Genomic DNA, 26952 nt, shown 5'->3' on the forward strand with positions numbered 1-26952 from the left:
CTTCATCTTCCCCGATCCCCTCTTCCCTGCAACCACCCCTTTCTTCCCCCCTTCCGTCTTCCCTAAACCCTCTGCACCCACCCTCGCACCCACTATTTAACATCTCACATCGTCCAGGGAAGTGGATCATGTAAGCCTTATATGTATATTTTCATCTCCACCTAGCACGAGGCCTTTTGGGAGCTCACTAGCTTCAAGTTCGGTAGGAACTCTGAAGTTAAGTGAGTTCGCGTAAGAGCAATCAGAGGATGGGTGACCCACTAAGAAGTTCTCGTGTGAGTTCCCAGAAACAAAACCGTGAGGGTGGGTAAGGGCCCAAAACGGACAATATCGTACTATGGTGGAGTTAAGTCTGGAATGTGGTGGGGGCCTGGGGCGAGATGTGACAATTTGGTATTAGAGTCAATCCATGCCCGGAAATGTGCTGACGAGGACGTCGGGCCCCTAAGGAGGGTGGATTGTAACATCCCACATTGTCTGGGGGAGTGAATCATGTAAGCCTTATATGTATATTCTCATCTCTACCTAGCACGAGACCTTTTGGGAGCTCACCAGCTTCAGGTTCCATAGGAACTCCAAAGTTAAGCGAATAGCGCGCAAGAGCAATCCCATGATGGGTGATCCACTGGGAAGTTCTCATGTGAGTTCCCAAAAACAAAACCGTGAGCGTGTGGTAAGGGCCCAAAGAAGGTAATATCGTGCTACAGTGAAGTCGAGCTCGAAATGTGGTGCGGGGCCGGGCCAGGATATGACACACTACTTGCAACCAAGAAAAAAAAACCCAGATCATGCCTACGCCGCTATTGGCGGGTTTGTGAGTTGGAATCGGGAAACCCCCTTCACCAGGGCGATCCCGCAAATGGAGAACTTGGGCGTGGAGAAAATGGGGGAGTGAATGTGGATTTAAGGAGTGGGGTGTGTAGATGAGGGAAGAGGGTGGGTGTAGGGGGAAGACGAATTGGGAATTTTTTTTTTTTTTTTTCTGGGTTGCAGGTAGGGCGTCAGGGGAAGAAGATGAATATAGGGGAGAAGAGGCGAGAGGATGAGGGGAAGGGGACAGGGGAGGGGTTAGGGAAGATTGGGCTTTCTTTTTTTTTTTTTTTTTGGGGAAATTATTATTTTTTAATATTTTATTAATTTTTTAATAGAAAGTGGGTTTCAAATCAAGCCACGTCAACATTTAACAGAGAAATTCACGGCCAAGCTAACGGAAGGTATAACATTGGATCATATTCTAAAGATGAGGTATGACATTGTCAATTTTAAAAGATGATGTATGATAGTGTCATAACACCAATAGTTGATGTAGTTTTTTGTCATTTACCTAAAATTATAATATAATGAGCTTGTAGTTTAGTTGGTTAAGAGCATCATCTTTTTTATTTGGTGAGAAATTTTTCTATCTATCTATAATACAAGCATGTATACCACACATCACAACACCAATGAAAGAACATTAAAAAATATATCATCTTTCTACGTGTATTGTGACACATAATATTTCAGTTTGTATTCCGAATATGTAAAAACGTCTCTCACAAAAGGTTCTTATTCAAATCTTCTCTTCCCCCCATTATCACTTCTATAAAATAAACAAAGAAAATGACAATATCTCACCTAAAAATGGTAGAAGCCCAGTGAAGAGAAAAAAAAATTCATTCTAGAAAAAAGGGTAATTTATTAAAGCTTATAGAATATTTTAAATATTGTGATTGATCAATCAATACTTTTTGAATAAATAAAGAAAATTTTAATAAATGGTACTGACTTTAAACCACCATTCCGCTCTTTTAGTTTTCGATGCAACCTTTTGCTTGCAAAGAAATGGCGTTGGAATGTAATTTTTTTCAAAAGAAAAATTGTTTTTGTTGATATTAGTTGAAAATTCATCTCAAAATCATTGTTTTAAAAATCTCCGTCTAACGTTGCATAGACACTAGGCAATTGTTTACTATCTTGATTAATGCCTAAACTTTTGAAGATTAAAAAAGAACGTCTATACCTGCTGAGGCGCCCGCCTAGATCACTTAGGCACTCGTCTAACCCGCCCAAACCCGCTTAGGCACCCGCCTATATTGCGACTTACTTAAACAGAAAATAGAAAACTTTCATTTTGCATTTTTTTTAATAAATTGTAAGAGACTTGTTGCAAATTTAAATGAACACACATTATATGTGTATCCCATATTTTTATTATGTTTTAATACTTCATAAGATATTTGTCATTATGTTTTGTAGTTTATAATGAAATATATATTTGTATTCCGAATATGTAAAAACGTCTCTCACAAAAGGTTCTTATTCAAATCTTCTCTTCCCCCCATTATCACTTCTATAAAATAAACAAAGAAAATGACAATATCTCACCTAAAAATGGTAGAAGCCCAGTGAAGAGAAAAAAAAATTCATTCTAGAAAAAAGGGTAATTTATTAAAGCTTATAGAATATTTTAAATATTGTGATTGATCAATCAATACTTTTTTAATAAATAAAGAAAATTTTAATAAATGGTACTGACTTTAAACCACCATTCCGCTCTTTTAGTTTTCGATGCAACCTTTTGCTTGCAAAGAAATGGCGTTGGAATGTAATTTTTTTCAAAAGAAAAATTGTTTTTGTTGATATTAGTTGAAAATTCATCTCAAAATCATTGTTTTAAAAATATCCGTCTAACGTTGCATAGGCATTAGGCAATTGTTTACTATCTTGATTAATGCCTAAACTTTTGAAGATTAAAAAAGAACGTCTATACCTGCTGAGGCGCCCGCCTAGATCAATTAGGCACCCATCTAACCCGTCCAAACCCGCTTAGCCACCCGCCTATGTTGCGACTTACTTAGACAGAAAATAGATAATTTTCATTTTGCATTTTTTTTAATAAATTGTAAGAGACTTGTTGCAAATTTAAATGAACACACATTATATGTGTATCCCATATTTTTATTATGTTTTAATACTTCATAAGATATTTGTCATTATGTTTTGTAGTTTATAATGAAATATATATATTTTAAGTATAACAAGATACTTATTTAAACGAAATATAATATATTTACTTAAATTTGCCTAGACGCCCGCCTAGGCGTTAGATCCCAATCCGCCGTCCTACTAGCGTCTAACGTCTTTTAGAACCTTGCTCAAAACATCAACTCGTGGTTAACCAAAACAAAAAAAAAAAAAAAAAAAAAAAAACCTAATTTGTTATAAATATGTAAAAGTTAGAGAGATAACATTTTTAGTGATAGATACAAGGTATATGTAAAGTACCACACCGTAATTATAACTTAAGTAGATGACAAATAAAACACAGAGGGATAAATGATGTTATTTAACTTTCTTTCTTTCTTTCATTTTTTATGTTTTTCTCTATGATTTTCTCTATGTACCTTGAAAGCATACAGAGTGCTCTATTTATAGAGCAACTCCAATACTGATATATTAATTACACATTGAAAAATTACAGCGCTCTTTTGGAAAATATGATCTCCTGCATCCCCAAAGTCAATTTCAATCTGTTATGAGAATTGACAATGTGTGTGTGTAGTCATAAACAATGCCAATGTTAAAAACCAATCTGTGAGGGCATTGAAAAACTCCACCAAGACACTGTGGGCATTCACTACCCATCAGTATTTTCAACACTCCCCCTTGGATGCCCACATATCAACATCAGTTGTCTCATTAAAACCTTGCTTGGAAAAACCTAGTAGGAAAAAACCATAGCTAAGGAAAAAGAGTACAACTTTTCCTGGATTGTTGATATAGTGTTATGTATGCTTATGTTGCCTCGTTAAAACCTTGATAGGAAAAACCCAGTGTGAAAAATCTTAGTCGAAGAAAAAAGAGTACAACATGCATGTATCATGGATGCTCCACCTGATATATATCTCCCCTTAATTCCGCATTCTCCAAATTTAGTTGTTTGGTAAGTCAACGTAATCCGATACTTTGCATTAACTTCTGAAACGTGCATTTTGGTAAAGATTTGGTGAACAAATTTGCTAGATTTTCATTAGAACGGATTTGTCTGACTTCAATTACTTTAGCCTTCTGAAGCTCATGTGCACTGAAAAATTTTGGAGATATGTGTTTAGTTTTATCGCCCTTGATGAATCTTTCTTTCATTTGGGCAACACAGGCTGCATTATCTTCATAGATGACAGTTGGATTGGCTGTCTTCGAAGTTAGACCACATGAATTCCGCATATGATGGATCATTGATCTTAACCAAGAACATTCACGACTTGCTTCATGTAAAGCAAGTATTTCTTAATGATTTGAAGATGTAGCAACTAATGTTTGCTTGGTTGAGTGCCATGAGATTGGTGTATCTTCATTCTTAAACATATATCCAGTTTGTGAGCGGACTTTATGCAGATCAGAGAGAAAACCAGCATATGCATATCCAACAAGGACCTGGTCAGTTGTGGAGTTCTTTGAGTAGAAGAGACCCTGTCTGTTGTCCCACGAAGTTATCGCAATACATCTTTGATACCCTTCCAATGACGAATTGTTGGAGTAAAGCTATACCTTGCTAAAAAGTTAACTGAAAAAGTTATATCTGGTCTAGTATATTATGCTAAATACAACAAACCACTTACTGCACTGAGATATGGTACTTCTAGACCAAAGACCAGTTCATCATCTTCTTTTGAACGGAATAGATCTTTCTTAATGTTCAAAGAACGAACGACCATTGACGTGCTGAGTGGATAAGCCTTGTCCATACCAAATCGCTTAAGAATTTTTTCAATGTAAGCTGATTGGTGTATCAAAATTCCACTAGCACAATGCTTGATCTGTAGGCCGAGACAAAATTTTTTTTTTCCAAGGTCTTTCATTTCAAATTCGCTTTTCAGATATTCAGCAGTTTTATTGAGCTTCTCAGGAATTTCAACTAGGTTCATATCATCAACATATACTGCCACTATAACAAATCCAGAGTTTGATTTCTTAATGAACACACAAGGGCAAATGACATTGTTGATATATCCTTCTTTGATCAAATACTCACTGAGACGGTTATACCACATTCGTCCAGATTGTTTCAGTCTATACAATGATCGCCTTAATTTGATCGAGAGCATACCTCGTGGTTTGTTACTTGTTTCAGGCAACTTAAATCATTCTGAGACTTTCATATATATGTCAGTATCTAATTCTCCATATAGATACGCGGTGATGACATTCATAAGTCGCATGTCAAGTCTTTTTGAAACCACTAAACTTATTAAGTAACGGAACATAATTGCATCCATTACAGGAGAGTATGTCTCATCATAATCAATTACAGGTCTTTAAGAAAAACCTTGTGCAACAAGTCGAGCTTTATATCTTGCAGTCTCGTTTTTCTCATTGCGTTTCCTTATGAATACCCATTTGTAACCCACGAGGTTTACATCAAGCGAGGTTTGCACTACTGGTCCAAAAACATTCCGCCTTTCTAAGGAATTTAATTCTGCCTGGATTGCATCTTTCTACTTTGGCCAATCTTGTCTCTGTTTGCATTCATCAACAGAGTGGGGTTCAATATCATCACTTAATATGATTTCAATGGCTACTGCGAATGCGAACATATCATCGATGATTATTTCATTATGATCCCATAATTCATTTGTACATGCATAATTTATGGAGATTTCTTTATTTTCATGTACCTCTGTTTCTTCAGGGACATGTGTCTCATCAAGGACATTTTCTTTTCTTGAAGGTACAGAATCATGAATTGTGGATGTGTTATTGATTTCTTCTTCTTGAATAATTTCATCTGGATTCAGTTATGCCCTCGACTTTCTCTTTCGAGGGGCTGAATATTTTGAACCTGGAGGTCTACCATGCTTCGGGCGTGTACCAGATGAATCATTCGCTGCCATTTTATTTTGTCCAACAGAGACATCAGTTTTTGCAGGTCCATTTGCAGCTGGTATATGTAATTTTGTCACTCTCATAGCATTATTAAATGCATCTGGCATTTGATTAGCAATACTTTGAAGATAAACGATCATTTTCACTTCATTTTCATATTGAATGCTTCGAGGATCAAAATGAGACAAGGTGGAAATAACCCAAGTCAGCTTTTTCCATTCTTCTGGAACGGTCTTTTCTCCCCCCTAATGACGGTAAGACTGTCTCATCAAAATGACAATCAGCAAAATGAGTTGTAAACATATCACTTGTCAATGGTTCCAAATATCTAATGATAGATGGTAAATCAAAACCCACGTAAATTTCCAGTCTACATTGAGGTCCCATTTTAGTGCGTTGCGGTGGTGCAATAGACACATAAACAGCACAACCAAAAACTCGTAAATGTGAAATGTTTGGCTGATGTCCAAACACGAGTTGTACTAATGAGTATTGATGGTTAACTATAGGTCTCAATTAAACCAATGATGCAGCATGTAAGATGGCAGGTCTCCATCCAGAGACTGGTAATTTGGTTTTCATAAGCAGAGTGCGAGCTATTAACTGAAGCCGCTTGATCAATGCTTCTGCTAAACCATTTTGTGTATAGACATGAGGAACAGGGTGTTCAGCATCAATACCCAATGTTATGCAGTAATCATCAAATGTTTGAGATGTAAATTCATCAGTGTTATTAAGTTGGATTGACTTAATGGGGTAATCTGGGAACTATGCTCGTAACTTAATTATTTGAGCAAGAAGTCTCGCAAATGCTACATTCTGAGTAGACAAGAGACAAATATGTGACCATCAGGTAGATGCATTAACCAAAACCATAACATATCGGAATGGTCCACATTATGGTTGAACAGGTCTACAAATATCCTCTTGAATTCTTTGCAGAAATGATAGGGATTCAGCATCAACTTTTAGTTGTGATGGTCTAATTACCAACTTCTTTTGAGAACAAGCCTTGCAAGGGTTATCATTTGAGATAGCAATGTGTTTGCTCACTAATGGATGTCCATTAAAGTTGGTAATGATCCTACGCATCATGGTAGATCCTGGATGACCCAGGCGGTCATGCCAAATCATGTAAACTTTTGAGTCAATGAACTTCTGGTTCATGACATTATGTGATTCAACTGTCTTTATGTATATATAATACAATCCACTCGACAAACCATGCAACTTCTCCAAAATACGTTTCTGGGTATCATTGGAGGTAATGCATAGATATTCCACATTTTCTGCACTTTTCGTTTAAATGTGGTATCCATTTAAACGTATGTCTTTGAAACTCAACAAATTTCGAGTAGATCGAGTAGCGTACAACGCATTCTGTATGGACAATATTGTTCCATTTGGTAACATAATCTGAGTTTTCCTTGAGCCTTCAATTACATCTGAAGGTCATGATATTGTTGTTACCCTTACTTTTGTAAGCATCAATCTTGAGAAACACTTTCAATCTAGAAGTATTGTATGCGTTCTTGCGCAGTCTGCAAGACAAATATCTTCGCCATTTTTCATGTTTTGAGAATGACTATAGTTTTTATCTATGCTCTCTGAGTAAGAGAATCAGAGTTAAAAGCAAGTTATAACAAGAAATTTACATGCCACTGTGTTTAACTGTCCTGATAAGTCGCACACTGGATCAAGTATATCCATTGGTCTAGCCTGATCTAGAAAGTTGGTCTCGACACCCTTCTCCTTAAGGGAGACTTGATACAAATCCACAAGATATTTTGGGGTACGACAAGTACGTGTCCAATGCCCATTGCCACCACACTTATGGCAGGCTCCTTCAGAGTTCCTAAGAGCATTGTTCATATGAGCTTTGCCTTTGTTGTGATTCACATTTTTAAAGCTCAGGCTTGAATTATGCCTCAGAATTTGGTTGTGAAACTGAACTCCAAGATTCTTGTCTTTCCTGTTCCACCGACCTTGCTTGTGACCATGTCCTCGTTTATGATTATCACCACCAAATGATGTGGCGTTCACTTCTGGGGAAGCAGCATTCACTTCTCGGAATGGTGCAGATCCAGTAGGTTTGAAATTATGGTTTTTCATCAGGAGCTCATTGTTTTGTTCGGCTACTAGGAGCACAGATATCAGTTGGTTGTATTCAGTGTAGCCTCGTACTCTATACTGCTACTGGAGAAGCACGTTAGAGGCATGAAATGTGCTGAAAGTTTTTTCCAGCATATCTTCCTCAGTAATGGTATCCTCATAGAGCTTCATCTGAGAGGTAATTCTGAACATCGCATAATTGTACTTAGCCACTGACTTGAAATCCTGGATCTTTAGGTGAGTCCACTCATAACAAACTCTTGGAAGAATCATCGTTGTCGGGTGATTGTATCTATTTCTCAAGGCCTTCCAGAGAGTTAACGGATCTTTAACCTTTAAGTACTTGCTCTTTAGTGCCTCATCAGATAGTGACGAATAAAGATCATGGCCTTCGCCTGATCTTTAGAGGATGAGTTGATCTCTTCCCTGATGGTATCTCCAAGATTCCCTACTTCCAGATGGATCTTGGTATCCAGTACCCAGGTCAGGTAATTCTTTCCGGTAATGTCCAGGGCAGCATAATCAAGTTTCGTCAAGTTCGTCATTTTCTTTGCTGACAGAAAATGAGATGTGTAAGAACTTGCAGTAATATGTATTCCTGGAGGAATATAGTGTTAGAACTTCTAGTTCTTACGAATTTTTCATTTTGATCTTCAGGCCAAAATGATAAGTACTCGAAACTTCTGGCTCGAGATTTTCAAGGTGAATGAGGATGATGATTGTACCTTACCATTCTCATTGAAATAATGTAACATAGAATGGGCGATTATTCCGCACCATTTAAGCAGTAGGAAAATTTAAATACGCAGAGTAAGGTGGGCGATTATACCGCTCCACCTAAAATTTGCAGTAAAATTAGATCTACAGTCCAAGATAGGCGATGATACCGTACCATCTTGGATCGTAGTAAGAATAAATTTGCAGCTCAAGATGGGCGATTGTACCACACCATCTTGAATTGCAGTAAAATTGACATAAATAAACACTGGGTTAGTAATCAATATCCAAACCAAACAAGAAATCAAAGATGTATGTAACCGTTAGGTTGAAAACTAAGAGTAAGCATGGAGCAAACAGTTCGTCGTGAGGGTATACCGCGCAGTTGAGGCAGAGGAAGAAGATGAACAGTAAAAACCTTAGAGGAAACATTTTTTCTTTCTTTCGTTCGGCGAAGAGAAATGAGAGAATAATTATATTTAGAGATTAGTGCTGATAACGTGTTATAAATATGTAAAAGTTAGAGAGATAACATTTTTAATGATAGATATGAGGCAGATGTAAAGTACCACACCGTAATTATAACTTAAGTGAATGACAAATAAAAGACGGAGGAATAGATGATGTTATTTATCTTTCTTTCTTTCAATCTGTATGTTTTTCTCTATGATTTTCTCTGTGTACCTTGAAAGCATACAGAGTGCTCTATTTATAGAGCAACTCCAATACTGATATATTAATTATACATTGAAAAATTATAACACTCTTTTGGAAAATATGATCTCCTGCATCTCCAAAGTCAATTTCAATCTGTTATGGGAATTAACAATGTGTGTGTATAGTCATAAACAATGCCAATATTAAAAACCAATCTGTGAGGGCATTAAAAAACTCCACCAAGATACTATGGGTATTCACTACCCATCAGTATTTTCAACATAATTTATATTCATCTTATAATACAAGGAAAGGCCTGCGGTAAGAGTTTAGCGGGAGGTCGCGCCAAAAATAAGAAAAGTAAAATAATATTTTATTTTCCAGAGAGCGCGTGTCCTTTGAAAGCAATCCATGTGTCCCAACATAACTGGTTAGCAAGTTCTAAAAGGTCATAGAAGGGACCAGAATCCAACTTGCCTTCCCAATTGTTTGGAGAAGTGTTTAACGCGATAGTGTTATGACTGTGATTACCTTGATCGCAATTAGAAGAAGCTTATTAGTACTAATTAGTAGTTAATCAAGTTGTTTGGTCATTGGTGGTAGTGCAAACGTATACGAAACGAATTGGCTGGATTGTGGGAAGGTCTCTCTCTGCCTCCCTCCTTCCCTCTCTTCTTCCATAACTTGCAGGTTGAGAAAAGGTTTGTTGAGGTTTGGTGCTATCAGACGGATCCGAACCGGCTCACGCAAATCGCAGAAAAGCGAGAACTTATCTTCGTGGCTTCTGCGCGCTCAGGTACGTTCTCTCTCGTTACAAAACCGCAATTGAAACCCTAATATTCATCCATCAGCCTTTCAGTTGTTTAATCGAATTTGCTTTACGTAATGCGCTTTATAAATTTTTCGATTTTGTTGAGAGTTTGTAGAAAAAGTTAAACTTTAAATTTTGGAATTTTTTGCGGAATTTTTAGGGTTTTTGGTTTGATCTGTGCGATCCAATGCTTAAGGAAGATTGCTGAATGTAATTGCTAGATTTGAATATTTAAAAGGTGCTTTTGGCGGGTAATTCAGGATTTGTTCATTGATTTAATGATTTGTATGATAATTAGTGTAATTGATTCCCAATTACTGGTTTTGTTTTGCAATTAGGAAGTATGTTGATGATGTTAAACAAATAAAACTGTTTTGCGTATACAATTTGGTGATTTTTGTGCATTTTAAAGTTTTTTGGCGAAGGTGGTTGAAGCACAGGAGCAAGCAGAAGTACTATTTTTCTAACTTGTATGAGCAATTTGCAAAATTTAGAATTCGGGCATTTATATGTCGATTCTGGCTATCATAGTGTCCCTGAATTTTGGCCCTTACGATGTTTCTTTAATTGTTATCTTTATCAGTATGATTGGAATACGCGATCTTCATTAGCTCAATACCCCGCATTTTTGTCTACTGAGCATTTTGATATTGGACCACAGAGATGGCAGAGGTGTGTACTGTTATATTTGTTGTATTTTGGCATATCATCGCGTTGACTTCTTTTCTTGCTTTGCAATGCAGTTCTTGAATTGATGTATTAATTTGGTTGCAGGAGGGTCACAAGGTTATTCTAAATGTATATGACCTGAGCCAAGGATTTGCTAGGCCTTTGTCCATGGCTGTCTTGGGGAAAGCCATCGAGGGCATATGGTAAGTGTTTTTTGTTCATTGGAATACGATGAGAGCTTCGATATGAAGAAATATTGTTATTTTGTATTTTCTTCTTGGCAAGGCATGTGTAAAGGTAATTAAACCTTCCATGTGAATTTTCAATTGCAGGCACACGGGATTGGTGGTTTATGGTAATGAGTACTATTTTGGGGGAGGCATAAAACATGCTCCTGCTGGTTCAACGCCATATGGGACACCAGTAATAGTGGTAGATTTGGGTGTCACACATGTGCCCAAGGATCTGTTTGAGATGTATTTGCAGGGAATCAGTCCCCGGTATACTCGGGAAACCTATCGTATGCTTACTCACAATTGCAACAACTTTAGCGATGAGGTCGCTCAATTTTTGGTGGGTGCAAGCATTCCGTACTATATTTTGCAGCTTCCTGATGAAGTTATGGGTAGTCCAATAGGAGCTCTTATTAGTAAGTTATTTATCCTTTAGATACTACTCAGCCCTTTTTGATTCTGAAAGCTAATTTATAATTCTTCGTCTCTATTTATTTCCTTTGTTTTTAATACCCCTTAATTTGTATTTGATTAGTGGTTAGTGCCATTTGATTTCAGATAATGACTATAAATTGATAGAAGGATTGTGGTAAATGGGAGAACCATGTGGTTAATTACTCAATAATGTGAATTTTTGCTGCCTTTGTTTTGCAGTGCCCATAATACAGAATCTGGAAGAAACGTTGAAACGTGGTGCTCCTCAAGCTCCGGCTGCTCCTCAAGCTCCCGCTGCCCCTCAAGCTCCAGCTGCTCCACGATTGATCCGTAGACTCCTCGGACGGATGATCTGACGGAGATAGTGCAAACAAAGAAATCACCAGCAATGTCACTGTTTATTTCAGCAATTATACATCACCGATAGCTTGAGATTCCCTCATCAAAGGAAATTGAACTAAATTAACAAGTAAATTTAATTTATGGGTGTGTAGTCAATTTGGATTTTACAAGATTTTAATAGACTTTTTTTAAGTGATAGATTTCAAATGATTTTAAAAGATTCTCAATTCTATATGGATTTCGACAGATTTATATGGATTTCTATTATAGATTTGTATGGATTTGTATGGATTTCTTTTGTGGATTTCTTAGGATTTATTAGTTGAATCTTATAACATAAAATGAAATAATGCACAAGAAACATAAACTTTTTGAATCAAAGGAGATCCATTAACAATAAATTTGAAATGTTAGCAAGCACAATCATGAACTCAAATACATAAAATAATAATGTAATCGTAGTAGCTAAGCAATCAGATGAAATTCCAAATTCAAAGTTTCAAACACAACCACAAAACCTTATATTAGTTAGAAATTCAACATTACAAGTAATATTTTCTTCTTTCTTTTTTGCTTTCTCAAACGCAACCACAAAACCTAACATTACAAGAACATCATAAAAAATTCATCACTACCACACTAGAATTATTTGTGACTCATTATCCTTCATTCACATTGTTATCATTATGAGCATCTCTCCACATGTCCAAAGCTATATTATATCTCCATTCATTAGCAATATTCCGTTGTTCTTGTGTTTGAAAATCTTGGTCAAGATCCCCTTCAGAAACTGACAATGGTGGAGACAAAGAAGATTCATCATCTAGTTCAACAGGAAACTCATCTGATCTACACTCCTTGCGAAGAAAATTGTGCACTGCTGCACAAGCTAATACTACCTCCGCTTGTGTTGCATATGGAAATGGAGGTACAATCTTTAAAATTAGGAATCGTGATTTTAAAATACTAAATATCCTCTCAACGACATTTCTTAAAGAAGCATGACGAAGATTGAATAACTCTTTTTCGTTTCTAGGCTCACAACCCGAATCACTATACTCTTGGAGATGATATCGGATTCCTCGATAAGGAGCTAAGAATTGACGTTTATTTGGAAATCCACAATCTACTATAAAAAATTTACGTGATAATATATATTTTATTATGCAACTCAATGGATTAATAAGAAATTAAATAATAATAAAAATGATAAATAATAATTTGATACCTTGTGGCACTTTTAAGTCCATTCCTTCTTGTCAAAGCATCATTTAGTACTCTTGAATCATGAGCCGATCCTTCCCACCCACTAAGGATGTACATGAATTCCAAATCAAAGTTACAAGCAGCTAATACATTTTGTGATATGACACCCTTACGATTACGATAACTGCTTACATCGCATCCGGACACTGATACTGGGATATGTGTGCCATCAATAGCTCCAATACAATCCTAAAATAGTGTTAAGTTTATCATTTGGAATAAATTAGAATGATACAAAATAAAAAATAAAAAAACGACACACTATACATACCTTCAAGTAAGGGTAAAATCTTGTACTTTCCCTTATTTTAGATGGCACTGCTAATCCATGTTTGGCCATCATCTCCGGTGCTATTGTGTTCAAGGCCTTCAAAACTTTGTTAAAATTTCTACTGACAGTCCAATGTGATCGCTCAAACGTATCACATAGTAGACAATATCTACTATTGTGTCCAACAATAAGCAAAAATGTTGCAAGCATTTCTTCTATGCAAATGAATTTTGTATCTCGTAAGAGTGTTTTTTCTCTAATAATAGTGCATAACTTCACAAACACATCAGGATACATTCTATACCTTTGCCGGAAATCCTCTGGGCGGTCCTCTTTCAATACTATATGTATATAATTGTATCCTTCTATAGTAATTGATCGTCGATTTAAAGGACGTTCAATAGGTTGTCCAAATGTAATTATAAACTCTTTTAGCACGTGGACTATAGCTTGAATTGCAATCAATAAATATTTAATGGTTTCATAAAGTTCTTCCTCAATTTCTTCTTCTTCTTCAATTTGTTCTTCCACCATTTGCTCCACTTCCATTTCTTCATCCACTTCGTCCACTTTCATTTCTTCCCCACCTTCCGCTTCCATGCTTGATTGAGACATTATATAAACGACTCAATGCGTGTGGGATGATATATCACATAACATTACGAGATTATAATTTGCTCACTACCAGCATATAATGTACAAATAATTCCTACATGAAGAGATATGCACATGTTCAATCAAAACATAACAAACTAAATGACAAATATATGAGATAAACTCATCCCACACGCATCTTCATTTTTGCAGCTTCAGTACCTATTTAGGAAACCCAATAAACACATGACATTAAGCATAAAACTCAACCCAATGCACACAACTTAAGAAGAATAGTAGAGCAAGACAACTAAATCAAAAGAACCCAATTAAAAGCTCCTCAGAAACCACTCAAATCTGCAAGGGCACAAGGCACAGATACCTCATACTTCCAATACTATTCGATCAGCTTGTCCTCACAATACCAGTTGTCCATTTCAAAGATCATGTAAATCTTCTTAGGAACTATCTAACAGAACCCAAGATCTTCCTAACTTGTATATCTTAAATCGGTAATTCAAAAGACATTTAAGGATGCCAACACTGGCTGCAAATAAAAACTCCAAGTCTCATGACTCAGTTGCGCAATGTTTCCTAAGGTCTATTTTCTCTATGTTCCATACATAAAAGAGAACACAGATTCATAGATACATTTTCTGTCAACTTTTCCTAAAAGATGTTGAATTATTCATTTCTATAAGTTCTTTTAAATCCATGAAAATTACGTTGCTACATATAATTACAAAGAAACAAGTGGAAGGAAAAAAAAAAATGTAAAGGACAGAGTAACACAATCCCAAATGTAAAGGACAGAGTAACACAATCCCATAAAGCATGGCAAAACAAATGTATAAAGGCATTCCGTGGAGTACAGAAGGATATGTATAATACCTGCAACTTTCTCAGGCCTTTCTTTAAAAAAAAAAATTAAAAGTTTTGTAATTCATAAAGATACAACAGAAGAATAACATATTATGAATTTTCTATTTGGCCACACCCAAATAGTTTTGTAGTTTTATAAAGATACTGCAATACCTTGTGGCGATAGAGGAAGATGAGAGACAAAACTGTTCCACTTCTGTGATGAATGTGAAAAGAAATCACATGGGGTATGGTTGGATTCTTGATGGCACTTTGTATTTATACCACCCACCTTCAAATCCCCCAAAATCCCTTAGGCCATTAAAATCCTAATAAATCTTTGAAATTCTCACTATACCTAGATTTGAATGTATTTTTAAACTCTTAAATCGACTACCCCTGGCCTGGATTTGAATGTATTCTTCAAAATCCTCTTAAATCGTAATTTAACTACACCATGATTTCAAAAACTTTTAAAATCCTCTTTTAAAGCTCTAATCGACTACACCTAGATTTTAAAGTCTATTAAAATCCTACAAAATCCTAACTGCAGCCCTTAATTTCAGTATAAAAATGGGAATTGAACCATTACTATGAGTAGTTCACAATCATTATCTCAATTATCATCTTTAGGAATTACATTGAACTTTTTTATGTCGCTAATACAAAACTAGATAATGCGCAACTTCACAAATTTTCTCCCTCCATCGTCCTGGATTTTCCCAGCAACCAAACAGAGCAAAAACTCAAAAACAAAAATCACAGAGTTCTGACAATTTCCATCGGAATTCAGCTGAAAACCATACCAGTGAGCCAACCGATCAAATCCTACACCGCCATTCCGGGAGATCTCCACCTCATGCACCCTAACCCGAACTGAAAAACAAAAGCACAAACAAATTGAAATTTCGCGCAGCTAGAGTAATCTGAGACCTTACATGCTCAATTGAGTTCATACAGTGTGGATAATTTTCCCGAGAAAATAATGGACTCTTGTTCTTAGAAGTAACTGAAGTAGGAAGAGGAACCTTCCAGATTTATAACAGTTAAAGAGAAGCGGAGGAGGAATCGCCCAACGAAGATATTAACAGAGGCTGGTTTTTAGGTTCGGAGCCGAAGCTAGGCTAGGAGTAGTAACGGTTGGGGGAGTTTATTGTCTGTGGGATAAGGTTCGGATTTTGGTTCGGAGTTTCGACATCGGGCTTTTGGGTTTTGCTCTGTTGTGGGATCCACCGGGTGATAATAGGTGTTAACAATTTTTATTTTTTAAGATAATCGTTATTAATATTCTAAAAATTTCATTTTACACTCTAAACTTTCTATAAGTAGAAGAAAAAAAATACTAAAAAGAATATAGAATGAGATTTTTAAAGTGCTAATAACAGTTTTCTTCCTTAAAGACATGAAACTATCTTGTGCCACACACATCTATTAATCTGTTTTTTGAACATATAATAGATCTCACTTTGATCTCAAAAATTAAAAATATAATCTCACTTTAATTTGGTTAACAATGTGATTAGTGGTGGTTGAATGTCAATTTGATGAACAAGGCTCTATAACAACATAAGTTGAGAGAAAGTGTTTAGTCGATTTTATGTTGAATTATAGTAGGGTGATGAGTTTTATTAGGTTGTGATTTCTTTTATTCGTAATCTGAATAACTTTAGATATTTAAAAATAATTATCTCGCATACCATTTGATATTTAAAGAGAGTAGCTAAGTGGTGAACTTTATTATGTTTCGATTGCCTAACGTGCGTAATGTGAGATGTAAACAGACAGTTGTATGTAGCTATTGCGGAGAACATTCTTATCCAAATATTTATACAAGCATTTAGTTATATTTGGCCTTTGAACAAGTGCGCATTGCATTCATACCTTGATAACAAACTTGATACCTACCAGTACATAACAAAACATGACATAGTTCCAAATAAAAGAATTAGGTGAAATTTGTAAAAACAAATGTAAGACCCCAAAATGGGACCTTAGATAATTTTTGGGCTAAAATTGAAGGCTTATTGCTAAATATTCAAAAGAAAAACGACAATGTAATGAGCTTGAAGCTTAGTTATTTAAGAGCATTCTTTTTTGTATTTGGTGAGTAATTTTTCTGTCTATTTATGATATAAGTCAGTATACCACGTGCTATAATATAAATAGAAGAATGCTAAAAAATGTATCTTCTCTTCATGTGTATTGTGACGCATAAAATATTAATTTGTGTTCCAAATATATGAAAATTTATTACCTAAATTAAATTTCCTTAAAAAAAAAAAAAGCCTAATTTATTTTCACCTTTTAACACAAAGGATAGATCAGCGGGAAGAGTTTAACAGGAGGTCGCGCCAAACACAAGAAGAAGAAAAGTAAAATAATATTTTCCAGAGAGCGCGTGGGCTTTGAATGACAATCCACGTGTCCCAACATAACTGGTTAGTAAGTTCTAGAAGGTCATGGAAGTGACCGGAATCCAAATTGTCGTCCCAATTCGTTGGAAGTATTTAAAGCGACGGATCCGAACGGGCTCACGCAAACCGCAGAAAAGTAAGAACTTCTCTTCGCGGCTTCTTCGCGCTCAGGTACGTTCTCTCGTTACAAAATCGCAATTGAATCCCTAGTCGTCATCCATCAGCCTTTCAGTTGTTTAATCGAATTTGCTTTCCGTAATGCGCTTTATATATTTTTCAATTTTGTTGAGGATTTGTAGAAAAGTTTACACTTTAAATTTTGTAATTTTGTGTGGAATTTTGGTTTGATCTGTGGGATCCAATGCTTAAGGTAGATTGCTGTATGTAATTGCTAGATTTGAATATTTAAAAGGTGTTTTTTTAAGGTAATTCAGGATTTTGTTCATTGATTTCGGTGATTTGTATGATAATTAGTGTAGATTTGAACAATGTAGCTCCAATTACTGGTTTTGTTTTGCAATTGGGAAAATATGTCGATGATGTTAAACAAATAAAACTGTTTTGCGTATACAATTTGGTGATTTTTTTTGTATTTTGAAGTTTTTTGGTGGTGGTGGTTGAAGCACAGGAGCAAACCAGAAGTACTATTTTTCTAACTTGTATTAGCAATTTGCAAACTTTAGAATTCGGGCGTTTAGATGTCGATTCTGGCAATCATAGTGTCCAGCTTTAGCTGCTTATAACTGAATTTGTTATTTTTTTTCCCTGAATTTTGGCCCTTACGATGTTTCTTTAATTGTTATCTTTATCAGTGTGATTGGAATACGCGATCTTCATTAGCTCAATACCCCGCATTTTCGTGTTCTCAGCATTTTGATTTTGGACCGCAGAGATGGCAGAGGTGTGTGTTATATTTGTTGTATTTTGGCGTTTCATTGCGTTGACTTCTTTTCTTGCTTTGCAATGCAGTTCTTTAATTGATGTATTAATTTGGTTGCAGGAGGGTCACAAGGTTATTCTAAATGTATATGACCTGAGCCAAGGATTAGCCAGGCAAATGTCCATGGCTTTCTTGGGGAAAGCCATCGAGGGCATATGGTAAGTGTTTTTTGTTCATTGGAATACGATGAGAACTTCGATATGAAGACATATTGTTATTTCTGTATTTTCTTCTTAGCAAGGCATGTGTAAAGGTAATTAAACTTTCCATGTGAATTTTCAATTTCAGGCACACGGGATTGGTGGTTTATGGTAATGAGTACTATTTTGGGGGAGGCATACAACATGCTCCTGCTGGGTCAACGCCATATGGGACACCGATTAAAGTGGTAGATTTGGGTGTGACACATGTACCCAAGGATGTCTTTGAGATGTATTTGCAGGAGATCAGTCCCCGGTATACTGCTGAAACCTATAGTTTGCTTACTCACAATTGCAACAACTTTAGCAATGAGGTTGCTCAATTTTTGGTGGGTGCAACCATTCCGGACTATATTTTGCAGCTTCCTAATGAAGTTATGGGCAGTCCAATGGGAGCTCTTATTAGTAAGTTATTCATCCTTTGGATACTACTCTGCCCTATTTGATTCTGAAAGCTAATTTATAATTCTTGTTGTTCTCTATTTATTTCCTTTGTTTTCAATACGCCTTAATTTGTATTTGATTAGTGATTAGTGCCATTTGATTTCAGATAATGACTATAAATTGATAGAAGGATTGCGATTAATGGGAGAACCATGTGGTTAAATACTCAATAATGCGAATTTTCACTGCCTTTGTTTTGCAGTGCCCATGATACAGAATCTGGAAGCAACGTTGAAAAGTGGTGCTGCTCCTCAAGCTCCACAATTCCGGCCTCCTTCCATGGTGCAACCAACAGCTAATATTGTGAAATCATCAAGTACTTCGAGCAAAGAGACTGGTGATAAATCGAAATCTGGAGTGCAGCAGCTCACCAAGTCGGAGGAGCGGGTAGCATCAGGGAGTGCTGTTAAACCTCCCAACGGAGTTGTAGATCCTCTTGGGGATGCTCGTAGTAAGGTGCAAGAGGAGATCTCTGCTGAGTTTGCTGCGATCATGGCCAGTGGAACACTGCGTGCAAGCGAGGCTGCAGCCCTTGCAACGAGAAAAGTGATGCAGAGATATGGTCATGCAGGTTCCACGATGTCACAGAGTTAAGGGTTTGCGTTGTTTCAGAGTTGTTTGAGTTTGGCAATTATTTTTGGGAAGCCAAGTAATCAACAATGTTACCTGAATGAAGTTGAGTACGTCCTCCGATGGATGATCAGACGGTTTTGGTAAATTTTTATTGAATAATTATTGATCTTATAGCGTTCATTTGTGGCCTTGTCGTTTCAAAATCTTAATGTTTACTTGTAGACATATACTTTGTCCTCGAAAGGGACTCATTTGGATTTGGAGTAATTTATTATTGAATGGCCATTGTTAACTGTTAAGTGCATTTAGATAGGAGTAATCACTTGAATCTTATAAAATGAGCTTAATTTGTATTTGCATTAATCGTCAATTGATCCGAGTGAAAGAAATTCAAAGAACTACGGTTATTATGATGTGTGATTTCCATCTGTGTAAGTTACAGTAGCTTAGAATATTGCTATCGTAGTTGCATTTACAAAAATTCTGAAAACAGTACAAATATCACACATTTTTACGTGTAAAATGCATGCTATGAAGAGGCAGCTGAAACCGGCCCTCATGTGCCCGATGCATTGCGACGTTCACTGGTCTCGCTGAGATTTTCGTTCTCTAACACTAGTATGGCTTCTTTTGGTCTGTTAAAAGCATCAGAGGGAATGTTTATGCCAGCGAATCCGATCATGACAGCCCCTGCTCCAAGGTAATCAGCAAAATGAGGTGCATTGCCAGTCATCGAGTCCACAATTGCCGCCAATGGAACCTGGATTGTCAGACCGGCTGTTGCTACCGTGGTGGTTGTTAGAAGAACGGCCTTGGCCCATAAGTAGTCACTCAGAACATTATCCAACAAGCCTAAACACAACACAATTATGATTCAGCACAGGAGAAACACTACATAAAACTCTACATCATCTGTGTTTATCAGTACGCCTCATGTCAACTATGTTCATATCTTGTCCTCGACATTTATGATTTATCCATCAAATGATAAGGAAGATATTTGCACGCATCTTAGTTGTTAAAAATAATACGGTTTAGAGTGAGACTAAATTTGATGAAATAAAATCCTGCCTATCCAGAATTCTAGGGTCGGAGTCTTTGGCATTACTATAGAATGCATGCTTAGACAAATAGAAAAAAGCAAAGCAAAACTCCAGCACAGGTAACTCCAAGTTAAAAAGAATATAAAGTATAAGTTAAGAACACACCTTTACCAACGATGAGACCAACCTGCTCCCATGTAAGCATATAAAACGGCTCTAGCTTTGAGAAATGAAGTATAAGGGCAACCGGAAGAAATATAAGAAGGTTGGAAAGCCCTAAAAATCCTAGAAACTGAGCCATACTGGCACGGCCGCTTTTTTCATCATCTTCATCGGGTAATTTCTTGCGAATGAGGGTAATATAGACAGAATACAAGGCCGCCGAGACAAGAGCAAGTATGTCTCCGAGGAGAGGGTTTGAAGCAATTGCACTCAGAGCAGTTCGTGAGTCACCAAGGCTGACAATTATCGTTCCTCCCATGCAAAGAAGAACGCTAATAAGCTTAACCAAAGTAAACTTCTCCCCTAAGAATACTAGGGAGACCAAAAAGGTGAAAAGGCTGGATGAACTGCTTAAGATGGTATTCGACTGCACGCAACAAACACAACAAATCAATCATATCGAAATGATGAAACAAATGGACAAATTTAAGAAGCAGGGTGTGCCATGCAACACTAAAAATCCTTACTGTAACGGTAGTATACTTCAATGACAAATTGAAAGTCAGCTGTGCAAAAAACCAAAACGGGGAAATCAGTAAGCTAACTTTAGCCACTCGAGTTCGTGTCCAACGCCCCTTCCCATCCACTAGCTTATCTACCGTTTCAGTGACATTGTCTTGAGTTGCTGAAATCCCAACAAGCTCGTATGATACACCTTTCGGTTCTACACCAAGATTAACTTCCCCCTCTTCCGCATCCACTATCACAACTCCATCAGTCTCCTCAAGGAGAGTGATTTGCTCCGACTCTCCTAACCTTTGCAAAGGGCTACTCTTCCTACTTCTCCGAATCCAAAACCCCTCAAAATTATCCTCCAAATACCGCCCGATTTCAACTAAGGGAATGTAGATCACAAACAGAGAATTGCATATGTATGTGATGAGGAACGGGGACACACCGGCATCTACCACCGACTGTACTACGAAACTGGCAGCTATCCAGATGGATGCAACAGCAAATATGTATATCAAACCTAAAACCCACTTCCAAACTTCAGTTTTCATATCTTTCCAGTCAACCCCAAATCAAATCAGCTCCCAAATATTGCTAAAAATCAGCTATCCGATTCCCCAAGCCCGAAAACGCAAACTTTCTGTGCTTTCAGAGAATTATAACAACTTCCCATGTCACTAATAAACCCAAATCTCACCTGAAACCACCAAAAAAAAAAAAACTACCAAAATTAAGGGGGGAAAGAGGTGTGGAATTAACCCCATAATACTAAACTGCACCAAGACGCAATCTTTTCGATACCATGACGATATAAACTGAATTAATCTCAGACCCAAAATCCCAATATGTGAAATATTTAATCAAATTTAAGTTCAATGAGGATTTGAACCCAGAAATAGAAAGATAATTTGAAAAGAAGTATAAAAACTGAAAAAAATAAAAATCAAATATATATATATATAGCGAATTGAAGGGGGATGGAAAATGTACCTGGGACGAGATTCACATCGGATTCAGAGGTTCGTTGTTTTGACGGAGAGAGGTACCTGTTTTTTTTTTTTTTTTTTTTTTTTTTTTTTGTTTGTTTGTCAAAGTTGTAAGCTTTGTAATACAGTTGGATTTTGACCTCTTTTTTCACCGGTCGTGAAGAGACGTACAACGTTACACAATCTAAAGAAATTGGTGCGGGTACTGGTCAGCCTCGTTAGTCGTTAGTTAGGCCCAGCTTCGGAAATATTGTGATGTCTTTTACTTTTCAGCACAAGCCCAAATCCAGACTCGACACAAAGTCAAACATTTTATTTTTTTTTTGGGTAAAATATACAAAATTACCCTAATTATTAGTTGAACTACAATCTCATACATCATATTTTAAACATTTCAATATTATACCTCAACTTATAAATTTGTTGAAGTGTCAGATCTCTATTAAATTTTTTATCAATTTAGCTGTTAAATAATGAAGTCAGAAGAGCTATATCCACTCTTTTGCCAATTGGAATAAAAAATTAATAAATTATTCATTTTTAATTAATAATTTATTAATTTTTATTTAATAATTAAAATTAATTAATAAAAATCTATCTCTCCCCCCTTTCTCCCCACGTCGCCGGTCGTCTCCTGCCCTCACTCCCTCCTCCTCATACCATTATTCCATCCCAAACTCAGAAAGTATAAAATTATACCACATCCCCACCCTCCCCCATCTCCTCCACCTATTCTCCCCGGCCAATTCCCCATCCTCACCTCACTCCCTTCCCGGGCCACCACTCACAGATCGGACAAACCCAAACACCTTGGTCGACGGCTTTGTTTCGCGGCATGGAATGGACTTTCTCCCTCCCAATTTCGTGAGCTTCAGCACCTCTTTCCTTGCAAAACCATAATTACAAAGGGTCGGCGCTGGGCTTGAGCAATTTGTCGAGGCTGCCGTCGGTGATCGGAGTTCCCGGGGGAAAGAAGAAGGAGGCTGCGAATCAGAGTAAGATTGGGTTTGGGATGGAATGGTATGAGGAGAAGGGAGTGATGAAGGAGGAAGGATTGAGGGGAGGAGTGAGGCGATCTGTGAAGAAAGGAGAGAGAAAGGTTTTATTTAATTAATTTTAATTATTAAATAATTTATTTATAATAATTAGTTTTTTTATTCTAGTTGGCAGAGTTGTGGGCTCTACTCCTGTCATGTCATCATTTAACAACTAAATTAACAGAAAATTTAACCGAGATCTAACATTGCAACGAATTCAAAAATTGAGGTATGACATTGTAATGTTTAAAACATGAGGTATAAGATTGTGATATCTATGGTTAAGGTAGTTTTGTGTAACTTACCTTTATTTTTTCGTCTGTCATTGAAAAAAATATATTGCCAAATATGCACAAATAATATTAGCTATATTGTTGTTAATATTATCTAGGAGTGTGATGGTGTAAATTTAGAAGTAGAATTCTGAAAGGATTTCCAATTCCTTGTATAGCAAGTAAAGGTCATGCGATTAGTATAATTAAACACTTAAAGCCACAAAAGAAAAATAAGCGAGTACAAACCAGCTGAGCTTCCTTTTTCTCTCTCTTGTCGTTGCTCTCCTACCCTAACTCTGTAAATTTTCATTTAACACTACAAGATCTTTAATTAAAAAAATAGAACTATCCACTAAGGAGCTAGTTGGTTCCTTCCTGGACCCTATGGAAGAAAGAAAATGTCTTGGCATGCCCCCTCCGAAGGTCGTATGGCAGTCTGGTATGTGACCTAGTAGTGAATGTTAAGTGTTTGATGAAATATATGCTCATCAGATGTTGTCATGGCTTGACCGATGTCAAGAGAGCTCGACATGTCTCGAGAGATGTCGACCAGGATTGACAACATGGTTCGACGGCATGGCTCGGCAATAGTCTACAAGCTCATAAAGTGCTCAATAAAATGTTTCACTGACAAAACTCGGCAAAAATCATTGACATTGAACTAGAAAAAAATTTGCGCCCTTGTGTGCACTGTTTCTTTCATAAGAAAGTTATGAACTTTTACACTCAAACCTATGAGATATGTTCGTAGATTCATTACATATTAGACATATGCTAAACAAACAATAAATCGTATCAATATTACGTGCAATGCCCTTTATTATCAATTAGCGTCTCTTTTAGTTTTACTTCTTGGGCCACTTACAAACTCAAGTAACGATGGAATTACCACATATAATCGCTAATTAATTATTTACGTGGTGTAAATAATTTGATTAACTAAACAACTGATGATAAGTCATTAATAGATCCTGGAAGCAATGACAAATGAAGATCATAAATTGATAAAAAAAAAGAAGTTCTCACTCGATATAATTTCCTTCTCATTCAATCCGTTTGATTTTTATCGCGTTTACAACCCGATACATTGTTACAATCTGACTTTGCTCATATTAATTTTGAGAAATTCATGAGCAAACGAATCATAAAGATATGTTTTACAACAGAAATAAAATGCTCTGTGGAAACAACATTGTACTATGCAACTTGTAGTTTTACAAGGAAGAAGTACTTCCACACCGTGATGCTGCCACTCCATTGTGCCTTGAGCTCGAACCCCATTCCATGGCTTCTGCCACAGCGCGTTGGCGTTCGGTTACACTGTCTTCGAGCTGAGAATCATCGTTTATGACCATTGTTTGATCCGGTGATGGAGAGGGAAGGCTGCTTACAGGCGAGGTAGCTGTGTCCGGAACTGTCCCGAGGACACTAAGAGCACTGACCACATTGCTTATCAAGGGACGAACAGGTGCTTCCTCGTGGAGGCACATTGCTGCAACTGCCATGGCTTGATTTAGTGCTCTCACAGGAAAGTTTCCTTGAAGAAGTAGATCAGCTAGTTCTGGATACCTATTAGGATCCTTGAATACTGGTTGTGCCTGTTAGACAAAAAAATTATGATAAAAAGTGTCAAAAGATTTCACAGAGACGGACTAGCAGCCTACTACTAATTAGACGAACATGATATTATTCATAACTTAACCACCTGCATAGTCTGGCAGGTGTGATCCTCGGTGTTATACTAGTGAAATCATTTATGTACAGTGTATTACTTTGTCAAGTATCCGGCGATTCTTCAACGCAAAGCACATGAATAAGAATAAGAAGAAAAATATGTAGGGATATTTACCCAAGCAACTAGATTTTGCTCCCTGGTTGATAGTGTGGTGTCAATTGCTCTTCTTCCAGTGATCAATTCCAACAACACAACTCCGAAACTGTAGACATCGGACTTGACCGTGAGCTGTCCTGTTGTTTGGTACTCTGGGGCACAATAACCATATGTTCCCATTACTCTTGAAGATACATGAGTCTTGTCTCTAATAGGTCCAAGCTTAGCTAACCCGAAATCGGAGAGTTTTGCATTGAAATCAACGTCGAGTAAAATGTTGGAAGATTTTAAATCGCGGTAGATAACAGGCGGATTTGCCTCGTCATGCAAGTATTCTAGTCCCTTGTCAGCTCCCAGAGCTATTCTCATTCTTTTGAACCAATCTAGTGGCTTCTGGCCTTCCGGAAGATCTGAAAATCAAGATACAAAACATGAGAAACCAGGTTTAAGCCCTCTGCGGATACAAATGGAAGTAGCTGCAAGATGGAGGGAAAAATCAGTTTATAAACACATCAAAATAGTACCTAGTAAATGGTCTTCCACAGATCCCAAGGGCATGTACTCGTAGACAAGAAGTCTCTGATCACCGTTAAATAAACGCTTAAAGCCACAAAAGAAAAACAAGCGATTACAAACCAGCTGAGCTTTCTCTCTCTTGTCGTTGCTCTCCTACCCTAACTCTCTAAGTTTTCCTTTAACACTACAAGATTTTTAATTAAAAAAAATAAAACTATCCAGTAGGGAGCTAGTTGGTTCCTTCCTGGACCCTATGGAAGAAAGAAAATGTCTTGGAATACCCCCTCCAAAGGTTGTATGGCAATCTGGTATGTGACCTAGCAGTGAATGTTAAGTGTTTGATGAAATATATGCTCATCAGATGTTGTCATGGCTTGATCGATGTTAAGAGAGCTCGACTTGTCTCGAGAGATGTCGACCAGGATTGACAACATGGTTCGACGGCATGGCTCGGCAATAGTCTACAAGCTCATAAAGTGCTCAATAAATGTTTCACTGACAAAATTCGGCAAAAATCATTGACATTGAACTAGAAAACAAGTTGCGCCCTTGTGCGCACTGTTTCTTTCATAAGAAAGTTATGAACTTTTGCACTCAAACCTATGAAATATGATTCGTAGATTCATTACATATTAGACATATACTAAACAAACAATAAATCATATAAATATTACGTGCAATGCCCTTTTATTAACAGTTAGCGTCTCTTTTAGTTCTACTTCTTGGGCCACTTACAAACTCAAGTAACGATAGAATTACCACATATAACGCTAATTAATTATTCTGCATGATGCATTTTTTTCTTATTTAGTGGAGATATTAGTAATTAAACTATATTTTATCTCTTTCAAATATGTTTTTTCGATCACAGGGTTTTTTTTTTTTTGGTTGTGCAAACATTTAATATTATTTCTTTTTCCAAATGGTTTTTTCTTTTTCAAATAGCTGGTGATCAACATAAAAACTCTGTGTAATTTTTTTCAATTTTTTTGTGAAATTATATATATATTTTTTGCTGTTTTTTTAAGTATGGTTGTTGACGAATTATTATTAGGTACAATACATTACGTATATATTATCTGCGGGTAGAATTTACAAAAATCATTAATTGGTACGTTTATTTGCAATTTTGGTACGTTTGATTTGACACATATTGTTAATATTGATACATTATTTTTATTTTGG

General features: G+C 36.6%; 5 protein-coding genes across 11 annotated transcripts; 2 read left to right on the forward strand and 3 right to left on the reverse strand.

The window, feature by feature from the left end:
- Positions 1 to 9917: 9917 nt before the first annotated feature.
- Positions 9918 to 15592, forward strand: LOC103960761 (desumoylating isopeptidase 1). Its single transcript, XM_009373244.3, has 5 exons — positions 9918 to 10147; positions 10746 to 10834; positions 10937 to 11034; positions 11164 to 11480; positions 11719 to 15592. The coding sequence occupies exons 2-5, from the start codon at positions 10826 to 10828 to the stop codon at positions 11853 to 11855; spliced, it is 561 nt and encodes a 186-aa protein (XP_009371519.2). The 5' UTR covers positions 9918 to 10147; positions 10746 to 10825; the 3' UTR covers positions 11856 to 15592.
- On the reverse strand, positions 12332 to 13993 carry LOC103960769. 6 transcript variants are annotated; one of them, XR_007251832.1, is made up of 4 exons: positions 13379 to 13993; positions 13240 to 13296; positions 13070 to 13150; positions 12332 to 12631 (listed from the first exon to the last, which is right to left on the reverse strand). XR_007251832.1 is itself a non-coding variant. In XM_048567147.1 (3 exons), exons 1-3 carry the CDS (start codon positions 13991 to 13993, stop codon positions 13127 to 13129), a joined length of 696 nt encoding a protein of 231 aa, XP_048423104.1. In that variant the 3' UTR covers positions 12332 to 13126. The 6 variants fall into 6 exon arrangements, 4 of the variants coding, with proteins under 4 accessions (XP_048423104.1, XP_048423099.1, XP_048423096.1 ...); XR_007251831.1 differs by having other exon boundaries at positions 12332 to 12970; XM_048567147.1 differs by having other exon boundaries at positions 12332 to 13150.
- A 1682-nt stretch (positions 15593 to 17274) lies between the features above and the next one.
- Positions 17275 to 19696, forward strand: LOC103960775 (desumoylating isopeptidase 1). 2 transcript variants are annotated; one of them, XM_048567176.1, is made up of 5 exons: positions 17275 to 17418; positions 18060 to 18148; positions 18248 to 18345; positions 18476 to 18792; positions 19034 to 19696. In XM_048567176.1, the coding sequence occupies exons 2-5, from the start codon at positions 18140 to 18142 to the stop codon at positions 19423 to 19425; spliced, it is 816 nt and encodes a 271-aa protein (XP_048423133.1). In that variant the 5' UTR covers positions 17275 to 17418; positions 18060 to 18139; the 3' UTR covers positions 19426 to 19696. The 2 variants fall into 2 exon arrangements, with proteins under 2 accessions (XP_048423133.1, XP_048423141.1); XM_048567184.1 differs by lacking the exon at positions 17275 to 17418 and adding an exon at positions 17463 to 17617.
- A 97-nt stretch (positions 19697 to 19793) lies between these two features.
- LOC103960750 (thiamine-repressible mitochondrial transport protein THI74) lies at positions 19794 to 22276 on the reverse strand. Its single transcript, XM_009373233.3, has 4 exons — positions 22113 to 22276; positions 21137 to 21819; positions 20613 to 21036; positions 19794 to 20256 (listed from the first exon to the last, which is right to left on the reverse strand). Exons 2-4 carry the CDS (start codon positions 21671 to 21673, stop codon positions 19961 to 19963), a joined length of 1257 nt encoding a protein of 418 aa, XP_009371508.2. The 5' UTR covers positions 21674 to 21819; positions 22113 to 22276; the 3' UTR covers positions 19794 to 19960.
- A 2358-nt stretch (positions 22277 to 24634) lies between these two features.
- LOC103961642 (probable serine/threonine-protein kinase PBL26) lies at positions 24635 to 25836 on the reverse strand. The gene is made up of 3 exons (XM_018650946.2): positions 25776 to 25836; positions 25270 to 25661; positions 24635 to 25018 (listed from the first exon to the last, which is right to left on the reverse strand). The coding sequence occupies exons 1-3, from the start codon at positions 25807 to 25809 to the stop codon at positions 24635 to 24637; spliced, it is 810 nt and encodes a 269-aa protein (XP_018506462.2). The 5' UTR covers positions 25810 to 25836.
- Positions 25837 to 26952: the final 1116 nt, after the last annotated feature.

Source organism: the organism of the source record quoted next, unplaced genomic scaffold (genome assembly GCF_019419815.1).
Source record: "Pyrus x bretschneideri cultivar Hongxiangsu unplaced genomic scaffold, Pyrus_bretschneideri_v1 Contig10, whole genome shotgun sequence".
Lineage (NCBI taxonomy): Eukaryota > Viridiplantae > Streptophyta > Magnoliopsida > Rosales > Rosaceae > Pyrus > Pyrus x bretschneideri.

Bases quoted from the DNA above. Each gene is read 5' to 3' on its own strand.
- LOC103960761 (XM_009373244.3), top strand. The intron at 11,035-11,163 runs GTAAGTGTTTTT...TTTCAATTGCAG, and splicing joins AAAGCCATCGAGGGCATATG to GCACACGGGATTGGTGGTTT. The intron at 11,481-11,718 runs GTAAGTTATTTA...TTTGTTTTGCAG, and splicing joins TCCAATAGGAGCTCTTATTA to TGCCCATAATACAGAATCTG.
- LOC103960769 (XM_048567134.1), bottom strand. From the start codon at position 13,993: ATGTCTCAATCAAGCATGGAAGCGGAAGGTGGGGAAGAAATGAAAGTG. The intron at 13,297-13,378 runs GTATGTATAGTG...ACACTATTTTAG, and splicing joins GATTTTACCCTTACTTGAAG to GATTGTATTGGAGCTATTGA.
- LOC103960775 (XM_048567176.1), top strand. The intron at 18,346-18,475 runs GTAAGTGTTTTT...TTTCAATTTCAG, and splicing joins AAAGCCATCGAGGGCATATG to GCACACGGGATTGGTGGTTT. The intron at 18,793-19,033 runs GTAAGTTATTCA...TTTGTTTTGCAG, and splicing joins TCCAATGGGAGCTCTTATTA to TGCCCATGATACAGAATCTG.
- LOC103960750 (XM_009373233.3), bottom strand. From the start codon at position 21,673: ATGAAAACTGAAGTTTGGAAGTGGGTTTTAGGTTTGATATACATATTT. The intron at 21,037-21,136 runs GTAAGGATTTTT...TGTTGCGTGCAG, and splicing joins TGAAGTATACTACCGTTACA to TCGAATACCATCTTAAGCAG. The intron at 20,257-20,612 runs GTGTGTTCTTAA...TGTTGTGTTTAG, and splicing joins TGGTCTCATCGTTGGTAAAG to GCTTGTTGGATAATGTTCTG.
- LOC103961642 (XM_018650946.2), bottom strand. From the start codon at position 25,809: ATGCCCTTGGGATCTGTGGAAGACCATTTACTAG. The intron at 25,662-25,775 runs GTACTATTTTGA...CTTGATTTTCAG, and splicing joins TGTGGAAGACCATTTACTAG to ATCTTCCGGAAGGCCAGAAG. The intron at 25,019-25,269 runs GTAAATATCCCT...TTTGTCTAACAG, and splicing joins AGCAAAATCTAGTTGCTTGG to GCACAACCAGTATTCAAGGA.